Raw genomic sequence first — 21956 nt, forward strand, 5'->3', positions numbered from 1 at the left:
TGGGGAAGGGGAACAGCACTTTATTCGGGAACAGTGTGTACTTCCAGGACTTTTTTTTCCAAGTCAAGTTGTTGTCCTTTCAATCTTGAATACTACCAGATTTAAGTGGAATTGTAATAATTGTTTTGTTACTTGACCAAATTGTAAACAAAAAACTAACTTTGTGCAGAGAACATAGTCAAGCAAGTGTCTTCAGGGGCCTGAATGTAAGTTACTAGCTTATTAAGAAAAATTCTACTTATAAAGTAAGAGGAAGGGCTTTCTGGTTACCTCTGATTTTTTTCCTGGAAGAGTGCAAAATAGGCACATAGCAATTTTAGATATGGGGTCAAATCTTCTTGGGTTTTTGCTGTGGAACAGAATAGGAAAACAATCAAGTTTTCAGCTCCAGGGTATAAATGAGTATATAAAACTGGTTGTAACAAGGCTGTAAATTTTTGAAGTAGTCACAGACCTTTTAAAAACTCATGTACATTTGTTCTGTATTGAATTAGGGGTAGGCAGACTATGTGAAGTTAAAGAGCTGTTAAATACTTGATATTTTCAGAGTTAAGACTAGAAAAGTGGCTTTACTTCATAACTTGTTATTTTATAAAGTTGGGTTTCAATTTGCTTGAACATCTTTTTAATATACTGAACCATTTCTTCTTTTTTAATACAGTGATGATGAAAATACATTTAAAATCTTAGTGGCAACGGACATTCATTTGGGATTTATGGAGAAAGATGCAGTCAGAGGAAACGACACATTTGCCACACTTGATGAAATTTTAAGACTTGCCCAGCAAAATGAAGTGAGTTTGCTTTACATTTTTACAGTTTCTACAGTGTTCCCTTACTTAGCAGTGTTTTTTCCTCTCTTAAAATTAGAGGTTTGTTTTATAGGCTCATGTTACCTGCTTAAATATCAATATACTAAAAACTCAAAGCAGGTCTTGTGTGCTTTGTGCCCTTAATTCAAGTAGGAGCTACTTTTGTAAATAGTCTAAAAAAATTTACAAATATTTATGGGGTGTTTTCTGAGTGCAGGATCCTGTGGCAGTTTCTGTTTGAAATATAAAGATGACTGTCATAGTTTCTATTTTCAAAGAACAGTTTGCGGACCGGTATGTGAGATAAGACAACTGTCCAAGATTCTTAGAGGCAATGTCATTTGTGCTAAGAGCCATAAGAAAATTATAAGCAGCCTTTCCTGGGAGTTTAGAGGTGGAAGAGATCATATTTAGATGAGGATGGTGAGATGAGTTTAATCTTGGACTTTGAAGGCTTTTGGTAGGTGAAGAGCATAGAGACTTTGAAAGCTTTTGGCAGGTGAAGAGGATAGAGAATTTACATTTCACAGGAAGCAGGAGGAAGGCCTCAGAAGTGTGTGTTAGGAAAAATGCAGGTCTGTTTCGCTCACTGGGAGACCATGTTTTAGAAAGTATGCTGAAAGACCAGAAATGTGGTTTGAGCTGCATTAATAAGAGCTTCCAATGCCTGATTGAGGAGTTTGTACTCCATCTCCTGGCGATGGAGTACAACCTGAGTTGGAGACCACTTTGAGGCTTTTTCAAAGTTGTAGCATGGGATGGAAAAGTGGAAGTGAATGCAAGAAATATTCCCAAAATACAATTTGCCTACTTTGGTTAGTTGTAGGGGTAGGGTTGGGGGAAAAGGGGATGGCAGTGACTCTGAAGTTGGTTAAGTTCGGGTGAATGGTGGTAGCAATAATAGAAATAGGTTCTAAATAAGGAAGAGGGGGGAGCAGCCGGGAGCTCCTGGGTTCTGAATGCCCAGTTCCCAGAGCTGTTTGAAAATCGCGCCATGGCAGAGCCAGCGGGTGCTTGAGGATACAGACACTGAGAAACACCTACAGGCGTGTCGTGGTCAGGCAGCTGCTGCGCTTGATTTCTTTTTTTTTTTTAAACGCAGCCACAGGTGCTCCTCACTAGTGATTTCCTGCCCTGCATTTGTTTTACTTCACATGGCAGGAGCTTCACTATGTCATCGACAATCACACTAAAACCAGTATAATTTTTAATGCTTACGTGGGAATCTTTCACAGTTTTCCTGAACCGTATTTTAACACTACCTGTGTTTTGCAGTGTTGCTCCTTCATTGTGCCACGTTGTTCACTCAGGAAGTGGGTGTTGTGGAAATGAACCCTACCCAAATAAGGACACCCAGAGACGACAGGAGCACGGGGTTCACCCACCATCCCTTGTGTTTGGTAGAGACTGTAAGGCAGGCAGGGAATGGGGCGATTTATAGTGAAAATAGGAAGGTTCTCATTGGAGGTTATGGGCTGGGGGCAAAAAAGAGAAACAGTCATTAGCCAACCGTGTGGGCTTGTTACCACAGAGGTTGTGGGTCAGAGTGCCACCGTCATGTAGTCTGGCTTTCGTCTCTCTGAATATTCATTACCTACGTGTCTCTACGTCTGTCTTGTCTCCAGATAGCTCCCTGACCATGGGTAGAGCTTGATGAAAGTCCAAGGGCATTCCATGCAAAGGCTTTGAGTTCATGCTGTAAGTTCCTTTGCAGGTAGAGTTGTGCTAACCACTTATACTCACAACAGCAAGGGTCAAAGTGCAGATGTACTTTTGACGTCAGCCATGCCGTTTCTGTTTTTATAAAAATATAAATCTGATTGGGAGTAAACCAGAATCCGTTATCATTAACGTTGTAAAGTGGGTTCCCAAACCCAGTTCCATAGTAGGGCAGAGAGCATTTTCCCCCACCAACAATTTTCATACACCAGCAAGGTCTCAACTCAATCCTGACGCCATCTACCCGGAGATGGCATCAGATTCCACAGATTAAGGGTTTAGTCCTACAAGACACATTCTTCAGATGCCGGCCCAGGCTCTGTGCTTCTCACCAGCTGGATATAGATTGGCGGTTCCAATGACCCCCTCCAACTCAGAATTACCATTTGTAAGCCCACATTGTTACCTGCACTTCTGACCCACTGGCTATAAATCAGAGGTTTCTACACCCCCTCCTTGGGTTACATTAACTTGCTAGAATGACTCGGAGAAACGTGTTACTTGGCTAGATCACTGGTTTACTGTAAAAGAATAACAATAAATAAATAGATAAAAATAAATACGGAAGAGGTACTTCTTTATGAATTCTGATGTAGACTATTTGAGTTGGGAGATTCCAATAGGACGTTCAAGGAAACATTCCAGCAGGCAGTTGAAATGTCAGTGCCAGAGAGAGCTGGGGAATAAACGTAAATGCTGGTGACTTGCAAATTAATATCTTCAACTTTGACTTTTTCCTCAGAGTTCTAATCAGTTTATCTACAAGTCCTTTGGTTTTTCCTCCTGAAAATATATGGAACGTTTCCACTACTCCATTTTCATGCCTACAAACTTAGTCCAAAACTTTTATCATATTTTGCTGGACCGCAGTAGCTCCCCCTTGGTCTTTCAACGGCCATCCTTTCCCCCTACATCTGTTCAGCATAGCAGCTAAAGTGAACTTTCAGAATCATAAATCGGATCATATGACTGCTGCTTAAAATCTTGCAAGTGGCCTTCCACTGAATGGAAAATGAAATTGAAACCACAAGGCTCAACTTGATCTGGTCCCTGCTAGGATACTTCATCTCCTTACAACTCTGCCGTGTTCATTGTGCCCCATCCACACTGGCATGTTCTGTTCTGAGACCTCTGCGTGTCTGGTTCTCTCTGCTTACAGCGTCTTGATCTTGGCAGGGTTGGGTTCTCTGCAAGTTTGAGCTTTCTGGTGAGGTCTTCCCTGATATCTCCAAACACTCTTTTATCACATTACTCTGTTTATTTTTTCATAGCACCATGTGAAAGAATTGGTTGAATTGTTCAATGTTTATTATCTGTCTTTTCCACTAGAAGATAAGTAAACTCCATAAGAGTGAAAAATCTTTTCTGTTTGCTCATGCTGTGTCCTGGTACCTAGAAGGGATCTAGAAGCAGTAGCTTCTCACATATTTGATAATGAATGAGGGAATGTTTAGAATTATTTCCTTTTAAGACGGATTCCTCTTTCCCTGAGGGCAGACAAACGTGCAGCCAAAGGAGGTCTGTTTCCTGCCAGAGAATCCTGTGGCCTTTCTTTTCTAACTCTTAGGTGCTAAAATATTTCTTTCCCTGAGCATAAGCTTTTTTTTCCTACTCTGTCCTTTCCTTCTATTTCCTCATGTTTCCCTTCCCTGCATCGCTTAATATTAACTGCCCCCGCCCCAGCCCTGTGATGGCACTTCCAGATACATAGTATTGTGTTTACTGCTTGTCTTCCTGACTTTTTAAGCCCTCTATTTGTGGGCCTATGCCACCTAACCAGTTTATTTCTACTCCTTAGTTTTTGTTTTTGTTTTTTAACTTTTAATTTTGAACAGTGTCAATCCTACAAAAATGTTACAAGAATGGTACAAAAGTTTCCTTTTCACCCAGATATTCCTACATTTTACCACATTTGCTTTATGCTTTCTCTTTACACACACACACACACACACATTTTCTGAACCATTTGAGAGTAAATCACATATATAACAACCATGTACTTATCAAAACCAGGAAATTAATATTGAGTCAATGCTATCCTGTAATTTTAAGATGTTATCTATTGTCTCAGTAATGACATAGCAATCTGGGGGCAGGTGGGGAATAATCAAGTCCCTGTCCAGGATTACATTCTGCATTTAGTTGTCATGTCTCTTGTAATCTGGTACATTTCCTCAGTCTGCCTTTGTCTTTCATGACTGACATTGTTGAAGAGCACAGGCTAGTTATTTTGTAGAATATTCTTCAGTTGAATATGTCTGGCATTTCTTTATGATTAGATTCACTTTGGGCAGGAATAACCACTAAAGCAAGTTGTGTCCTTCTCAGTGTTCCCTGGAGTCACAAACCAGTTTTTAAAATATTTTTAAAAATTTTTTACTTGTGGTAAAATACGCATAACAAAATTTATCATCTTAACCATTTCTAAGTGCATACTTCAGTAGCATCAAGCACATTCACATCGTCGTGTAACCAATCTCCGGAACTTTTTCATTTTGCAAAAGTGAAACTACCGTTTAAACAACTTTTTCTTACCTCTTCCTCCTAAAATTATTTTTAATTTGTTTTGTTTTGTTCTATACTGTTGATTACTGTCATTTTCTTCTTTTACTTAAATCGTGTTCATTTTTGAAGACCTAGCTGAAATTCCACATTTTTATTAAAACTTCTCTGACTACTGTAGGAGTGGAAAACTTTCCCCTTCTTCCTGTCTAGGTTCTTTGACTGGTCTGATAATTAAATTGACATGAGACAGATTAACAAGAGAAAACAAATTTCATATATACGAGAGCCCCATAAAAATAGACTCCCTAGCAGTCAGGTAATTGAGGCTTATGTGCCATCCTGAGCTGAAGGAGAAAGAGGGTTGGTTGTCTGGGGCACTAAAGGGGAGGAAGGCACAGGAAGATGGGCTGAGCAAATGTTCAGTAAACAAATATCTGCCATACAGATAAGTTATCTCTGGCAGCTGATAATAGCTGCTTCCTAGTATAGGCTACCTATCGAAATCCTTTTAGGCAGTTCAGGGAGAGGTAGAACAGTTTTTCCTGAGTCTGCTGGGTCTTAACTGTCTTCAGCTCAAAACAATCACACACGCCAAAGTGGGACATTTTGTGGGGGAGTATTCTGCTCCCCCTCACTGCTGTAGCCCACATCAAGTTTCTTTAGGTAGATTATACACTTCTTGAAAGCGTTGGACTTTTTTTCTGTACGATTTTCCTCCTTCTCTCTGGTTGCTCCTATAATGTTCTTCCTCAAATCTGAGTTATCCTTCATAGTGCAACTCAGATGCCACCGTGTGTTAGCACATCCCTCCCAGACTCACTGTCCGCAGACAAATTTTCGCCCCTTAGTTAGAATTCATTGTAAAGTCATCTCTGCTCCTGGTTTGTTCATATATCCTTTCTAGTGCACGGCAGAGTCTGACTTATCTTCAGATGCGTAACAGGTTGTCTCCCATTAGATTTTGGACATTTTTTTAGAATAGGGATTGTATTTTATTCATCATTGTATCCTCAGGGTAGTATAGGGTATTGCACATTGTCAGTGTTTCATGAGGGCAGGGACATCATCTATTTTGTAGATTGCTATTTCTTCAGCTGCCAGTGCCCATGGGAGCTCTAAATAATTGACGAATGAATTGAATGAATAATTTGGATTGAATTGGCTCTCTCTAGGTTTTGTTAAAGTGCTAAGTTTATGTTTGATGTGACTGACAAAAAAAGAAATGTGATCGCTTTGGGTTGCATGAGTCAGAGTCTTGGTATAATAATTTGAAGGTGGCTTTTTGAAGGTGGGCTAGGAACTTAGTTGGAGTCAGATTAATCACCAGATTGGAATGGAATGTCCTTTGAATGAATAAAATTTTAAACTTCCATATGTAATAGTATCACATATGATATTTTGTTCTATATCTTTCATCTATAGTTTAAAAACTTTTAACTATAAAACATATTAATTTTAATACTATTTTCTGTTGATTAGGTGGACTTTATTTTGTTAGGTGGTGACCTTTTTCATGAAAATAAGCCTTCAAGAAAAACACTACATACCAGCCTTGAGTTATTAAGAAAATATTGCATGGGTGATCGTCCTGTACAGTTTGAAATTATCAGCGATCAGTCCGTCAACTTTGGTTTTAGTAAGTAAGTATTGTTAAGTGCTGACATGAATATTTCGTTGTGTATAATGTTGTCTAAGACTTAACACTTTAACAATTAGTCATTTCACCTTTTATAAGCTATTTTCATAGTAAATGTAGTTCTTTGAATTTTCTATACATCTTTATATTAATTTGTATTAACCTAGTAATGGTGGGACTGTGTATCTTCTCAAATTTTTATTGTACATTTTGGTATCCTCTTCTGTTCATGCTTTGTCCATTTTAAAAATTGGAATTTTTCTATATTGCTACTGACTTTGCTGAAGTTATTTATATATTCTAGATACTAAACCTTTGTCAGGTATGTATTTTTTTCCCATTCAGTGGATTATCTTTTGACTTTGTTTATGGTGACTTTTGTTGACTGAAATATTTAATTTTGATGTAGTCAAATGTGGTGCTCTTTTAAAAAAAAAAAAGATTTGTGCTTTTGGGACTTATTTACGATAGCCATCTAGAACCCCATGTCATAAAGATACTCTCATTTTTTTCCTTAAACATTGTATTTGGTAGGGATACCACATTGCAATTGAAATGGTCTGTTAGTCTTCTTCAGCTTATGCCAGTTTCTCTCTTTCCTTATCTTTCATGACCCTGATACTTTTGAAGTGTACTGGTCAGGTGTTTTACAGAATGGCCCTCCATTTGGGTTTTTCTCATGATTTGACTAGGATTATGGGTTTGGGGGGAAGAATATTCCACAGGGGCCAACTGCTCTTCTCACAGCATATCAGGGGTACATGCTATTGACATGGCTTATCACTGGCGAGGTTAACCTCCATCTCTTCGTTAGGGTGGTGTCTGCCAGGTTTCTCCGCTGTCAAGTTACTATTTTTCCCTTTCTATACACTGTTTGTTAGAAGGGAGTCGCTAAGTCCAGCCTGCACTCAAAGGGGAAATTACGTTCCATTTCCAACAGAGAGAGGAAGGAGTGTCAAAGAATTTATGGCCACGGTTAAAACTACTGTAACTATTAGCTTGGTACGAAAGGAATTACCATTTTTCAATTCAATTATTTTTAACCTTTTAAACCACAATTACTTTTGCACCACCTAATAGTAAATATTTGGGGGGAGATGTTTTGAGGCTATGCAACTGTTCTGTTTCTCCTTAAAGTTTGTCCACTAATTTTAGCATTCATGAGTGGCTCTTGCCTACAGTAATTATAATTGTGATATTCTAATGGTGATTTTCTATGTCCCACATTCTTTCTACATGTATTGATTGGAATTCTTCTGTAAGGAAGATTTGTCCCTCATCCCCCATTTGTTTATTTATGCAATTGTCTATGTCTATGTATGGTTTGTTTATGTCAGTATGAACTCATTTTTTCCCCTTTGAGTTATAATTTAATACTATTGTAATCCGTTCTGTTGCTCAAATGAATTGTACCAGCTTTAGCCATTGGGTGTACTTTCAGATTGGCTCCTGTAACCTTTTTACATACCCAGAATCCAGAAGTAACCTCAATATATATAGGAATTTAGTATTTGATAAAGGTGGCAATCTCATATCTCCACGAAAAATGCGGATTATTCAATAAAAGTACTAGAAGAAGCTGTTACTCATTTTTTGAACATCTAGATGCGGAAAAGGCTTTTCTAAGTATGACATATACTAGGAGCCTTAAAAGAAAAGATTGGTAATTTTGTCTTTGTAAAAGTAAATTTCTGCATGGCAAAAACTGCCCAAAGCAAAGTCAAAAGGCAGTTCAACCAGGAAGAATATTTGCAACTAATTGCAAATTAATATCTGATGTCCCCAGTAGATTAATAGTTCTTTCAAATCAATAAAAATATCCATGAGTAAATTTAAAAAATAGGTAAAGAATGTGGACATGGTTCACAGAAAAGGAAATAAAGTGGCATTTAATCATATTAAAAGAATATGAAAGATAGAAAATGAAGCTCATTCATAAGAACGATACAAAATGAAGTATATGGAAGTATTTTGCTATCCGATTGGCATAGATGAGTGATTCACCGTTCTGGTGCACATTATAGTTACTTAGGAATCTTAAAAATAATACTTATGCCCAGTCTCCAGGCCAGTTAATCTCTCTGAGTGCTTCATGGGCGTTGGTAATTTCTTAAAAGGTTCCTAGATAACTCTAACATGCGCTAGCATTTAGAACCACTGGCATAGACTTGAAAGCTTGATCAAGTATTATGTGAATAGAATAAGGGGAGACTGTCTCTCTTATGCATTGCCATTGTATTGTGTGTAAATTTGTATAACCTCTATGGAAGGAAATTGGCAATAGCTATCCAAATTTATATCTGCACACTTATCCTTTGACCTAACAATTCCCTTCTACACATTTTCCTATCCTCTTAAAAGGGCAACTCTGTATGCAATTACTCACTGAAGCCTTATTTGTAAAACAAAAGACTGGAAATGGTCTAAATATCCATTGGTAGATAACTACTTAAATGCATTATATTAAACAATACAGTGGAGTCCTGTCCCTCCTAGAAAAGCACAAGGAAACTATGCCCTGAAGCAGAATGATTTCTAAAGTATGTTAAATGATAAAAGCAGGGTATAGTAATTTATATCCTGCTATCATTTGTGTAAGAAGGTAGATGTATTCATTTGCTTGTACAGGTAGGAGATAATTTTGCAAAGGTACACTAGAAACTGCTAACCTTTGCCCTGAGAAGAGGAGCTAGGTGACTGGGGACAGGAGTGGGTGGGAGATGAAGTTGCTGAGCTGGAATTTTTAGTCTGGTCTATTGGATTCCAAAGTGGATGTGTTTCTTGCCCTCCCCTTTCTACAAATAAAAAACCTAATTCAAAGGCTTTTGTAAAATTCTGAAAAACCTTTTAACTTCCCATTGATTAGATATACCACTCTTTCAGACAATACACAGCGTCTTGTATTGTTGGGTTTTCTTTAATACAGTGTAGTACTTCGACATATTTGACTTGAATTGAATTGTTGCCTAGGATTTCATTTCTTTTAAAGCTCCAAACTAGTGGTAATTTGCCAACTTAGATTGTGTTGGGCTACAATTGCATTAATTTTTTGGAGGAAGATCCTGGGGAGAAATTTTTGTCTCTTTACAGAAGCTTTAATTACTTTTTTTTTTTTTTTTAAGGTTCCCATGGGTGAACTACCAAGATACCAATCTCAACATTTCGATTCCAGTGTTCAGTATTCATGGCAATCATGATGATCCCACAGGGGTAATTATTGGGTTCTTACAGTTTGTTAAAACTGTAGAAATGACCGGTTTATTTTGTCTGTGGAAAGCCAAGTTTTAGTCAAATTAAGTCAGAAAGTCAAATTGACTTTTTATCATTTATATAAGCTTTTATAGTGCTTTTCTGATAATTTTTAAAAATCTGGAATACTAATTGGTGTGTGAGGTATGCTTTTATTTCATTAGTGCTGAGGTTAAAAATAAGTAACCAGGAGTAGGCGTAAACACCTAACATTTTATGATGCTTTGCAGTTTACTAAGTATTCTTGTCTCTCATCTCTTAAAATCTTATCTGTAGGAAATGATTTTTTCATAAACAGTTTTAAATCTAAATTAGATCATCTTAATGGCTATTTGATACGGAAGTAGTAATGGAGGTCCTAAACTGAAAATATGTTTGTTTTATCTGTTCATTAATATCATAAATCGCTAGTTAATCTATTCTTTTTCCCCCCACATCTTAAAAAGTCTGCCTAATATTACAGAGTGCTTATTTCATGGCTACTTTTTGTCAGTGGCCAAGATAGCATAAGTTTTGATGAAATGTTAATTTTGCATTTAGTATGTGATTCCAATTATGGTAGGTGATTTGTAATAGGAAAAAAGTAGCAAATGCTTTTAGAGTTGTAATTTTGTTTTTAGAAGACACTGTCCTAATTTTGTAACTAGCTATAGACTATACTTTAATAGGTAATAATATGATTTGCAGATAACTTATTGTTAGATATGTATTAATATTTTTTGAAAATATTTTGCATAGGCAGATGCGCTTTGTGCCTTGGATATCTTAAGTTGTGCTGGATTCGTAAATCACTTTGGACGTTCAATGTCTGTGGAGAAGATAGACATTAGTCCGGTTTTGCTTCAAAAAGGAAGCACAAAAATTGCTCTATATGGTTTAGGTAAGATGGTTTTATTTTAGTGTTTATGTCAGTAAATATTTAATTGTTTAAGCAGCTGACAAATTCTGGAGTTAACTTTGTTGCTATTTGGAAAAAGCGGGTCAAATCTAATCATCCCTTATGAGTGACTGTAAAAAATGATAGGTTTGGGTAGAAATTTTTTAGTATTTAATAAGGATCAGTAGCCCTTGATACTTGCTTTTAATAGCAGTTTTCGTGAAAACATATTTTTTCTTTAGTATCTACTTATTTATTTTTTCTTTCTTTTAGACTCAGATATAGAATCCTGAACGTTAGAATTATAGAGTAACTATAAAAACTGCATTTTGATACCTTGGAAGTCTTTGAAAGGTCTAGAGCTTAACTGCCCAGTGCAGTAATCACTAGCCTCTGAATTATGAGCACTTGAAACGTGGCTCATAGAAACTGAGACAATGCCAGAAGTGTAAAATACACATCAGATTTCAAAGACTTTGAAAAATGTAAAATACCATATTAATACATTGAGTTAAATAAATTAATTTTACCTGTTTCTCTTTACTTGTTTTAATGTGGCTACTAGAAAATTTAAAATGACATATTTGGCCTGAATTAGTGGCTCACATATTTTTTAATAGACAGTATTAGTCTACAGCTGTCATCTATAATGCTCAGAAAATTTGCTTTTGTCAACCTTACTGTCTTCAATTTATGTGGTGTCCAGCGGGTAAAAGCGTATTTACTTGGCTTTATTCCATGTGAATGAAAAATCAAAGATTTTGTAGAGTGAGAGTCCATTGTGTCTTCCTTGGATTCAGTTTAGCTTGATATTTTATTTGTTTTATGAATACAATAGCTTTTTTGTTTTTACTGTGTATAGAGTATTTTTAAAATTATATTTCATGTTAAATCAATCTTAAAATATTATGAGAGAAATTGGGGGGAAATTTCATACTGTAGCCTCAACATAGATTTTATTATGTTTTGATTTTAATAAAAATAAAAACCTTAGGAGATTTACTTCAGTTGTCTTTGTATATGTTTTTAAAAGAATAATTATGATAACTTATTTGAATACTTTCTCAGGAGCTTAGTTTTTGTCCAGTTTATAATTTCTCTAACAAGTAGAAAAGCATCGTGATTATATTTTAGAGACACAGAAAATGAGACTGAGGTATTATGTCTGATTTTACATTTACAGAGCAGAAAATCAAATACATATTTTAAAAAAAGCTACTAACAGATGTTTTAATTACTACAATGTTAGAGATCATAACTGCAGAAACTGGTTGATCCTCTCAACTTTTCAGACTAAAGACATCCTGTTATGCTTCAGTCGTCCATTTTATCTCAAACTCTCGTTTTGTTTCCTTAACTGCACTCTGTCCTCCATCTCCTACTCTCACCCCCACCCCTTCTCTGTACATTCTAGGACTTTTTTTATAGTTTGCAAATTCCCTCATACCATCAGCTTCTCTGAATATTGCCTTTATTCTCTGATCTTCAGTGAAACTGGCCCCTGAGGTTACTCTGTCCCACAGAGCTCTTTCAGAACCCTTTATGGGCTTCAGGGCAGAAGAGAAGGGTGCTCCTTGCCACCACTTCCTTTCCTGCCTACAAATGCCCCACCCTGTAGAAGCTAATTGCCCGATGGCTAAACTGCCTTCTCCTTTCCCCAAATTGTTTACCTGCCTACCAGTTTTGTGAGTGTTCTCAGTGCTTCAAGACTTAAACAGATCGACCTTCTGATGCCCTGGATTTTATGCCTGACCCTTGTTAGCCTTTCTTCCAGGGCCTTCTCTAATCACTATATAAAGTAGCAACCTTGTACCACACTGATATTCCCCATCTTAGTTAGCATCCTGACTTTCCCCTCTTTTATAATATTTAAAATTGTAATTTGTGTTTGTTTACTTGGTTTTGTTGGCTTCCACTAGATTAAAGCAGTCGTTTAGGGTACAGGAAGAATTCTTTAAAAGACATTAAGTTATTCAAAATCAGTTTTTTTTAATTTGAAAACAATATATATAAGACTTTTAAATACATTTTTTTATCTCATCCCTTTTAATATCTCTTTCTGTGTATTTTATAATGTTTATTTTAGATCAAAAGTACTTATATACTTAGAATAAGTAAAAGGATAGTGAAAACAGTATTTTTCAGATTTTGAAGGTATGTAAGCTTGACATGGAAAACATTCTTTGAATGCATCTAACTGCTCAGCAGTTGTCGTACAATAACCTGGAACATATTCATGTATAAATACCGTGTTTCCCCGAAAATAAGACCTAGCCAGACAATCAGCTCTAATGCGTCTTTTGGAGCAAAAATTAATATGTAATATTACATTATATTATGTTTATTACAGATATGATATGATATGATATGATATGATATGATATGATATGATACCTGGTCTTATTATATAAGATAAAATAAGACCGGATCTTATATTAATTTTTGCTCCAAAAGACACATTAGAGCTGATTGTCTGGCTAGGTCTCATTTTTCGGGGAAACATGGTAATGATTCCAGACTTCAAATATATCTTTAATAGGAAAATGAAATACTTCGAAAAGCACATAATTTAGAAGCAAAACATACTCATTTTTAAAACCAAATAAGAAACCAGTTTTAAAGTAATGTAATGTCCATTTCAGGATCCATTCCAGATGAAAGACTGTATCGAATGTTCCTCAATAAAAAAGTAACCATGTTGAGACCAAAAGAAGATGAGAACTCTTGGTTTAACTTATTTGTGATTCATCAGAACAGGTAAAAGTATTCTCTGGAAATTTTCAAGTCAAGTGTTGAGGTTCCCCAAATCTCTGTTTCCAAGCTCCCTATTTGAGTAAAATGTTCCTCATCCTTTGAAAGTTGTCAGTGCAGGATTGGTCAAAACTTAGATATGCTTTGTGTGATTGTGTATTGAAATTGTTTTCAATATGTATTCATACCTATAAAAGAATATTTATGGCCTATGGGTGAGGTATGAGCATAACCATAAAACGAATATTCTTTAACTCAGCAAAGAAGTGAGCACCACTACCACGTTGTCCCATGCCCTTCCTAGACCCCATCTCTTTCTGCATACCCCAGAGGGAAGCACAATCTTCAATTTTTATTTACTCGGTCCCTTGTTTTCCTTTATTGTTTAATCACATATATGTCCATAATGAGTATTTTATTTAAATTTGGTATAACTGGAACCGTGTTATGTATTTTGCAGCTGGCTTATTATGTTGAACATTATGTTACTAAGATTTGTCCATTTTGATGCTGAGAAGTGTAATTCATTTGTGCTGATGTAGACAGTTATACTTTTCAACTGCTCGTGACTGTTTTGTGTTATTTCCAGATTTTTGCTTTTTAAAACCTTCTTATGAACATTCTTATACTTGTCTCCTGGTACATATGTGCAAGCATTTCTCCAGAATATTAAATATATTAATAGCTAGATCAGCTTTCTTTTGTAAGTAGTTTCAAGAAGTTTAATCTATTGCTAGGGTGCAGGATTGATTGAAAAGAATAGAGACTTGAAGAAGCAAGATTTATTAGGTGATCATTATAGTAAAAAAGTGTGAGATGGTAACAGTGATGGCAGTGAGAATGATATGTAAGGGGGAAAGCTGAGAAGTTATTAAGGAAGAATCCAAAGGGATTTGGTTTGATTTTCAACCCTAGATGCATGTTTTCTACATACAAATATTCCTAGATCGCTGATTCTGCTGCTTCTCTGATTTCACTTCCTGCTCTCCCTGTATTCATTCTGTTCAGCGACACTGATCTCAGTGCTGTTTTTGAAATCACTGAACACATTACCTCTTCTGCACCTTTGCCATCTGCTTGTCCCTCTCCTTAGGTCTTTCTTCCCTTCCATGCTGATCCCTTATCTCAGTTCTTTGCTCATTTGTCACATGTCAGAGAGGCCTTTCCTGACCACCCTGTGTACAGTAACATCCCCCTTCCATGTCACTTTTCTTTTTATTTATCTTTATAGCATCTATCACTACCTGACCTGACAAATTATACACACACACACACACACACACACACACACACACCATACATACACATATGCATATACATCTTACATTGTTGCTTGTTTCCCCCACTAGAACTAGAACAAGGACGTGGTTCACTGCTGTGTCTTCAGTATCTAGAAGAAGCCTGGGACACCTGGCACACAGTAGACACTCAGTAAATATTTTTTGAATGAATGAATATTGGTTTGCATTAAATGAATGCTAGGTCAAAGTATTTGAACACTTTTACTTAAATTCCCAACAATGTAAGTCAGTGTCAGCAAAAACCTTTCCTTCTTGTCTTCACTCACCTTGGGTTTTCACATCTTTCAATAACAACAACTAATCTAGGTATAAAATCAGAGTTTGCACATCAATTATGCACATGATATTTTACTTAATATGCAAAACTCTTATCTCTTATGTAAGATTGTCATTCTTAACCTTCATTATTTTTATAATCAGTAAGAGAAGCATGTTAAAAAAATGGACATGTTGGGGCAGCTGGTTAGCCCAGTAGGTTGGAGCACAGTGCTTTTGACAGCGAGGTTGCCGGTTCGATCCCCACATGGGCCACTGTGGGCTGTGCCCTCCACAGTTAGATTGAAACAACTACTTGACTTGGAGCTGATGAGTTCTGGAAAAACACACTTAAAATAAATAAAAGTTTTTTTTAAAAAAATGGACCTATTTAGAGACCTGTTTTTATTATACAAAGTTTAGGCTTGGCTCATTTTCATTTTCTGTATTTATTTATTTATTCTTTGGTGTATAATCAGACCATTTTACAGGTTTTTACTATTGATAGAGCACATGCTTTTCAGACTTGCCCAACGAGGGTTATTCCTCGTAAAGCCTTTTGTGATCTGCCTCCAAGCGTAGAATTGACTGCTTTCTCTTTTTGTGCCTTTTACTTGTCTGTGTCCTGCAAATTTGTAAGCCCTTTGAGGGCAGGAATTAGATAGTATCTTTGTATTCTCAGTCCCTAGCCCAATTTTGGCACATAGAAGTTACGTAATGAAAGAAAAAAAAAGACCTGTATTTACTTAATATGAAATTTTCTCTATATCTCTGAATATTTATATTATTCAATTTTAAAAATCTTGGTATAGGAGTAAACATGGAAATACTAACTTCATTCCAGAACAATTTTTGGATGACTTCATTGATCTTATTATCTGGGGCCACGAACATGAGTGTAAAATAGCTCCAACTAAAAACGAACAACAACTCTTTTACATATCACAACCTGGAAGTTCAGTGGTTACTTCTCTTTCTCCAGGAGAAGCTGTAAAGAAGTGAGTAATTGTTATATTTTCCAAATCAATTAAAAAAATAAAAACCTGCTGTAATATTCGAATCACCCCATAGGTTCAAAATACTGATGATATTGTTATTTATAAGATAGATTTATTTACGAAGATTGATCATTTGATGTAGTCTTGCTATTTTCCCTGATTTTAAACTGTTTTCCACCTGACAGCATCCCAACAGGGTTAATGATTTTGCTGCTCATTAGGCAAATTCACGACTAACATTTTTATTTATTAAATTTCAAGTTAGAGTGCTATAGATGATTACTAATTTCACAATGTCCATTTATAAACGTATTCACCTAATACCATTTATTAGATTTTTCTGGTTATAAATGTAATATTATAGTTTATCTTCTTTCTCTTAATTCTTTGGGGGAATTATGTGATAAAGTAGTTAATAATGATTAAACTCAGTTCTCAGTTTTCAGAACAGGTTTCATCCATTTATCCACTCAAGTTCTGATTGTTACAACAATAATAATAGGTTTTTAAAAGGTGGTAGTAGGATGGAAGTTTGCTGCTTTTCTCTTCATAGTTCTGCTGTTAATTTACTTTATGTGTGTGTATGTGTACACACACAACACATAATATACGTAATAATGTATACTATATATATTACTGTCATTGTCCTGATAGCATTTTATTTCCTTATTGTTATATCTCTCTTCTACTAAACTGTATATTTAATAATGGATGAGTGGATTTTATTCTGATGAAGAAGAATATTTAATATTCTTTTCTGTGATACAACATTAATATTAAATTGCTAGAAATATTTTTGAAGGGTATGATTTTTATAAAGAAATATTTTGTAGAAACAGAAATGTGATAGTTTTGGTATGCACGTTTTCCTGAGGAAATTTACAGTGTGACTAGGCTTTCCTTTCCCTCCTCATTTCAGACATGTTGGTTTGCTGCGTATTAAAGGCAGGAAGATGAATATGCAGAAAATTCCTCTTCACACAGTGCGGCAGTTTTTTATGGAGGATGTTATTCTGGCTGATCATCCAGACATTTTTAACCCAGATAATCCTAAAGTAACCCAAGCCATACAAAACTTCTGTTTAGAGAAGGTAATTCTAGACAAAGGTCAATGAGATCTACTTTAGTTGAGAGATTATTGAGATTGAATTAAATACTTCAGTAGAGTAGAGGGAAGTCATATTTGTTCCAGTCTCATGAAGCGTGTAAGGAGCCAGTATTGTTTAATAAATGAGTTTAGTTATACCAAAGATTGTTTTTTTTAAGTCTTCAAGATGAAGGAATGTTATCTATAGGAGAAATTTAATGAAGCCCCTCTCCTAGTTTCTTTCCTCTTTCTGAAAAACATTTACATAATCTTTTCTCTCTTTTCATCCTGATTTGATAATTTGTTCATTTTAAATAAAGTAATTCACCCAGTATCCCAGCTTTACTAGCAACATGTAAGTCACATACCTGAAAAGTTTGAGAGTATGCTGGTTTCAAGATGACTAGATTCAGAAATTAAAATTAAGATTGTGGGTTTCTCTGTCTCTATTTCTAGCCCCATGTCACCCGTTCTGATGGTTTCTGTCTTACTCTTCACCACAAAGTAGGCATTTTTACTTCATTGGCTCACAGACTTACATTATCCTACAGCTGAATCGTTTTTCCCAGTAGTTCCAATAAACACCTAGCATTAAGTTTCAGTGGACTGAGGTCATGTACTTCTCCCTGAACCCAGTTTCTGAAACAAGTTTCTGAGATGGAAGATGAGGTAGTTGATCAGTTCTGGGTCAGGATCCCACAATCTCTCACCTTGGCACCATTGATATTTTAGACTGGGTAATTTCTTTGTTACAGGAGGTTGTTGTGTGCATTGTAGAATTTTAACAATATCATCCTCTCTGACCTTACCCACTAGATGCCAGTAGTATCCCTACCCCCAGTCATGACAATATTTTTATTTTGAGATTGAAGAAATGCTTGAAAATGCTGAACGGGAACGTCTGGGAAATCCTCAACAGCCAGATAGGCCTCTTATACGACTGCGAGTAAGTCCTGTTTTATATAAATTAAACTTGATTGGTTTTCCGAGGATAGTATTGCTAAGTTTCTTTCTCTGTCACACCTTTGCCCATGCCGGTCCTGCCGTGTGGAATGTGCTTCTCTCCTCCTCCCGTAATAGGGCCTTCAACACCCACGTAAAGCTTCCCCTCTTCAGAGGCCTTTCTTGACCTCCCTCAGAATTGATGCTTTTTCTTTTGTGTCTTCAGTCTACTCTGCACATACATCTTTTTTTTTATATATATATATGTAATTTATTTTTTTTTTAATTTATTGGGGTGACAATTATTAGTAAAATTACATAGATTTCAGGTGTACAATTCTGTATTACATCATCTATAAATCCCATTGTGTGTTCACCACCCAGAGTCAGTTCTCCTTCCATCACCATATATTTCATCCCCCTTACCCTCATCTCCCACCCCCCACCCCCCTTACCCTCTGGCAACCACTAAACTGTTGTCTGTGTCTATGAGTTTCTGTTTCTCATTTGTTTGTCTTGTTCTTTTGTTGTTTTTGGTTTATATACCACATATCAGTGAAATCACATGGTTCTCTGCTTTTTCTGTCTGACTTGTTTCGCTCATCTTACACTCTCAAGATCCATCCATGTTGTCACAAATGTTCCTATATCATCTTTTCTTACCGCCGAATAGTATTCCATTGTGTATATATACCACAACTTCTTTCTCCATTCATCTATCAAAGGACATTTTGGTTGTTTCTGCACATACTTCTTACAGCACCATTCACAGTCTGCTTACAGTTATTTATGTGTCTGTGTTCCTAGTCAGCTTGCAGATTTCTTGACAACCAAGGTTGTGTTTTATTCATGGCCATTTTGCTCCCACCCTTAGCGGAGTGCTTAGCACATTGTGGACACTCAATAAAGTTTGCTTAATGAACATGTTTTATGAAAGCTTTTAGGAGCAGAAAATTACAAATGCAGCTAGGCTGGAGTATAATTGTTAAAATGTTGAAGAGTTTTGGGGAGACCCAATAGCTTGAGCATTTCACATTTGCTGTTTTATAACATGGCGTCTGTATAGACGGCCTGGGTAATACAAATGTAGTTGCATTGGGGGAAGCACATAGTTTTCTTTATCAGGGCAGAAGATCCCATGTTTCTCCTCTCCTTTGCCTGATGCCATTAGAACCAACTAGACTTAAATAGAAAATTAGTTTTTCTTTTCCTAAACACGGTGAATTATTAATTCATTCATGAAACAAAAGAAGAGATTTTTCATGTAAGTAATATTCCAAAAGTACACTGTATGGATTAGAGGACCCTCATTAATTCATTGATTCAGTGAACGAATATTTATCAAGTACCTTCTGTTCTGCATGATGCGAGTCACAGTGATGCTAAAACAATGAGGTTTTGAATTTGTGGAGCTCACGGGAGGTGGAGATGTGAGACATTATAAACAGCAAATAAATGACAAATGTCAGCTCATGCTAAGTGATGAAGAGTGTGAGTGAGTGGGTGGAGGTTAGGGAGTAGTCTGGATAGGCTGGTGATGTGGTACAATGCCGGTTCCCGGAGCATTACTTAAGAACAGCTAGTTTAGGAATATGATGACAGTTAACCTTTGAGCAATATGGATTTGAACTGTGTGGGTCCACTTATATGTGGAGTTTTTTCAGTAACTACTGTAAATATATTTTCTCTTATCATTTTCTTAAGAACATTTTCTTTTCTCTAGCTTACTTTATTGTAAGAATACAGTATATAATACATAAAACATACAAAATATGTGTTAACTGTTTATGTTATAGATAAGGCTTCTGGTCAACACTAGGCTATTTATTAATAGTTAAGTTTTGGGGGGAGTTAAAAGTTATACATGGATTTTCGACTGTGTGGAGGGTTGGCGTCCCTAACCCCCAGTTTGTTCAAGGGTCTACTGTATATCTCTTAGAAAGAAATGTAGTATTTGTAAAGGTCTTTCTACCACTACAAACTTCTTTAAAAAGAGATTCCCTTGAGAGCAGTTTTGAGTTCTAAGTAGATCCTGTATTTGAAGGTAATCATTTCTCAAAACTCACAGATTTGATTCCTACATGGATTTTTTCCAGCATTTATTCTTGTCAAGTGTGAAAGCATATCCCTGTGATAGACCATTTAACTAATGCATCTAGGGCCTGCATTTTATTTTGGTGGGGAATTTTCATTCTGTTTGGAACATTTAAAAATTTGCTTAAAAATTCCACCTCTTTGGGGTGGCCAGATGGCTCAGTTGGTTAGAGCTCTGAACAACAACGTTGCCAGTTCAATTCCCACATGGGATGGTGGGCTGTGCCCCCTACAACTAAAAATTGAGAATGGCAACTGGACTTGGAGCTGAGCTGCGCCCTCCACAGCTAGACTGAAGGACAACGACTTGGAGCTGATGGGCCCTGGAGAAACACACTGTTCCCCAATAAAAAAATTTTTTAAAAGTCACCTCCTTTTCAGATAGTATTCCTGGTGCCTAGGTTAGTAATGTTATGGGGGAAGTACTCATTCCTACATTGTGGGAATTCTTCCTGTGTCTTGAGTCCATTGAACAGAGTGTTTTGTGTAAGCTTCTAAAACCTTTGAAGCTTTATATTTTCTCAGTAGAATAAATAGTATAATACCATCATCTTTAACATGAATTGTAGAACATTAATTTATTAACTTAAAAGTATTGAGCATAAACCTAAATTGAAATGGTAAACTCTTGTTTCCTAGCCTTCAGAGCTTATTCTGTATTTCTAGGTGGACTATAGTGGAGGATTTGAACCTTTCAGTGTTCTGCGCTTTAGCCAGAAATTTGTGGATCGAATAGCTAATCCAAAAGATGTCATCCACTTTTTCAGGCGTAAAGAACAAAAGGAAAACACGGGTAAGCTAGTTATTTTTACAAATTAAAAACTGCTCTTACAGGGTTTATGTAAATCTATCTTTAGTAAAAGAAGTATAAAATAATGGAAAATGTTGTAGTATGATTCTTTCAAGTATCTTAGACAAATAAACTGGTAGTTGGAATAATCTGTCTTCTAAAAATTAGACGGGAACCATTCTTAAACTTGTTGGATATCAGTAAAGAAATGGAAGCCTTCTCTATAGACATGGGTTTTTAAGTGGTGCTGCTTAGTAATAATATACAGACTTTAGAAATTTATTGCTCAAAATAAATATTATTTACTATACATTATTGTTCAGAGAAAACACTCTGAAATTTTGCATTATTAAGTATTATTAAGTATTTGAGCTTTAGAGTATATAGTGATTTAGGAAGACTCCAGTCTTTTGAAATATGAGGTGTGCCATAGTTCAATGTTTCTGATGATCAGGTAATTAGTTTCAATTAAATTTTATAAAAACTAATTGGCCTTATTTTAGCATTTGTAAAAAGTGCTAAAGGGTCTGACTGAAGCAGTTGACCCTTGAACAACACAGGTTTGAACTGCATGGGTCCACTTATATGTGGACTTTTTGTTCAATAAATACGTATAATACTGTATGTGTCTTTTCCTTATGACTTTCTTAAGAACATTGTCTTTTCTCTAGTTTCCTTTATTGTAAGAATGCAGTATGTTATTTTTATATATATTACAAAATATGCATTAATCTACTGTTTATGTTATCGGTAAGGCTTCCAATCCATAGTAGGCTATAAGTAGTCAAGTTTTGGGAGAATCAGAAGATACACGGATTTTCAGCTATGGAAGGGGTAGGCGCCCCTAAATCCCCAAGCTGTTCAAACGTCAACTGTAGTGCCTCTTCATAAAAATATTATGTTAAATATAGAGGCTCGTCTCCTTAGAGCTATTGAGTCA

At 36.0% G+C, this 21956-nt stretch overlaps 1 protein-coding gene across 3 annotated transcripts in view; it reads left to right on the forward strand.

The window, feature by feature from the left end:
* Positions 1–21956, forward strand: part of MRE11 (MRE11 homolog, double strand break repair nuclease) — a 62640-nt gene that overhangs the window by 2135 nt on the left and 38549 nt on the right. For 2 of the 3 annotated variants that reach the window (XM_019737562.2, XM_019737559.2), the window contains exons 3-11: positions 662–794; positions 6516–6676; positions 9795–9882; positions 10660–10801; positions 13441–13555; positions 15918–16103; positions 17023–17194; positions 18056–18136; positions 20893–21019. In XM_019737562.2, coding sequence (XP_019593121.1) covers positions 662–794; positions 6516–6676; positions 9795–9882; positions 10660–10801; positions 13441–13555; positions 15918–16103; positions 17023–17194; positions 18056–18136; positions 20893–21019 — 1205 coding nt within the window. Of the gene's footprint in view, positions 1–661; positions 795–6515; positions 6677–9794; positions 9883–10659; positions 10802–13440; positions 13556–15917; positions 16104–17022; positions 17195–18055; positions 18137–20892; positions 21020–21956 lie in introns of those variants that run through there. The other variant, XM_074335591.1, reaches the window with a different exon arrangement.

The sequence above is a fragment of the Rhinolophus sinicus genome, linkage group LG06 (genome assembly GCF_036562045.2).
Source record: "Rhinolophus sinicus isolate RSC01 linkage group LG06, ASM3656204v1, whole genome shotgun sequence".
Lineage (NCBI taxonomy): Eukaryota > Metazoa > Chordata > Mammalia > Chiroptera > Rhinolophidae > Rhinolophus > Rhinolophus sinicus.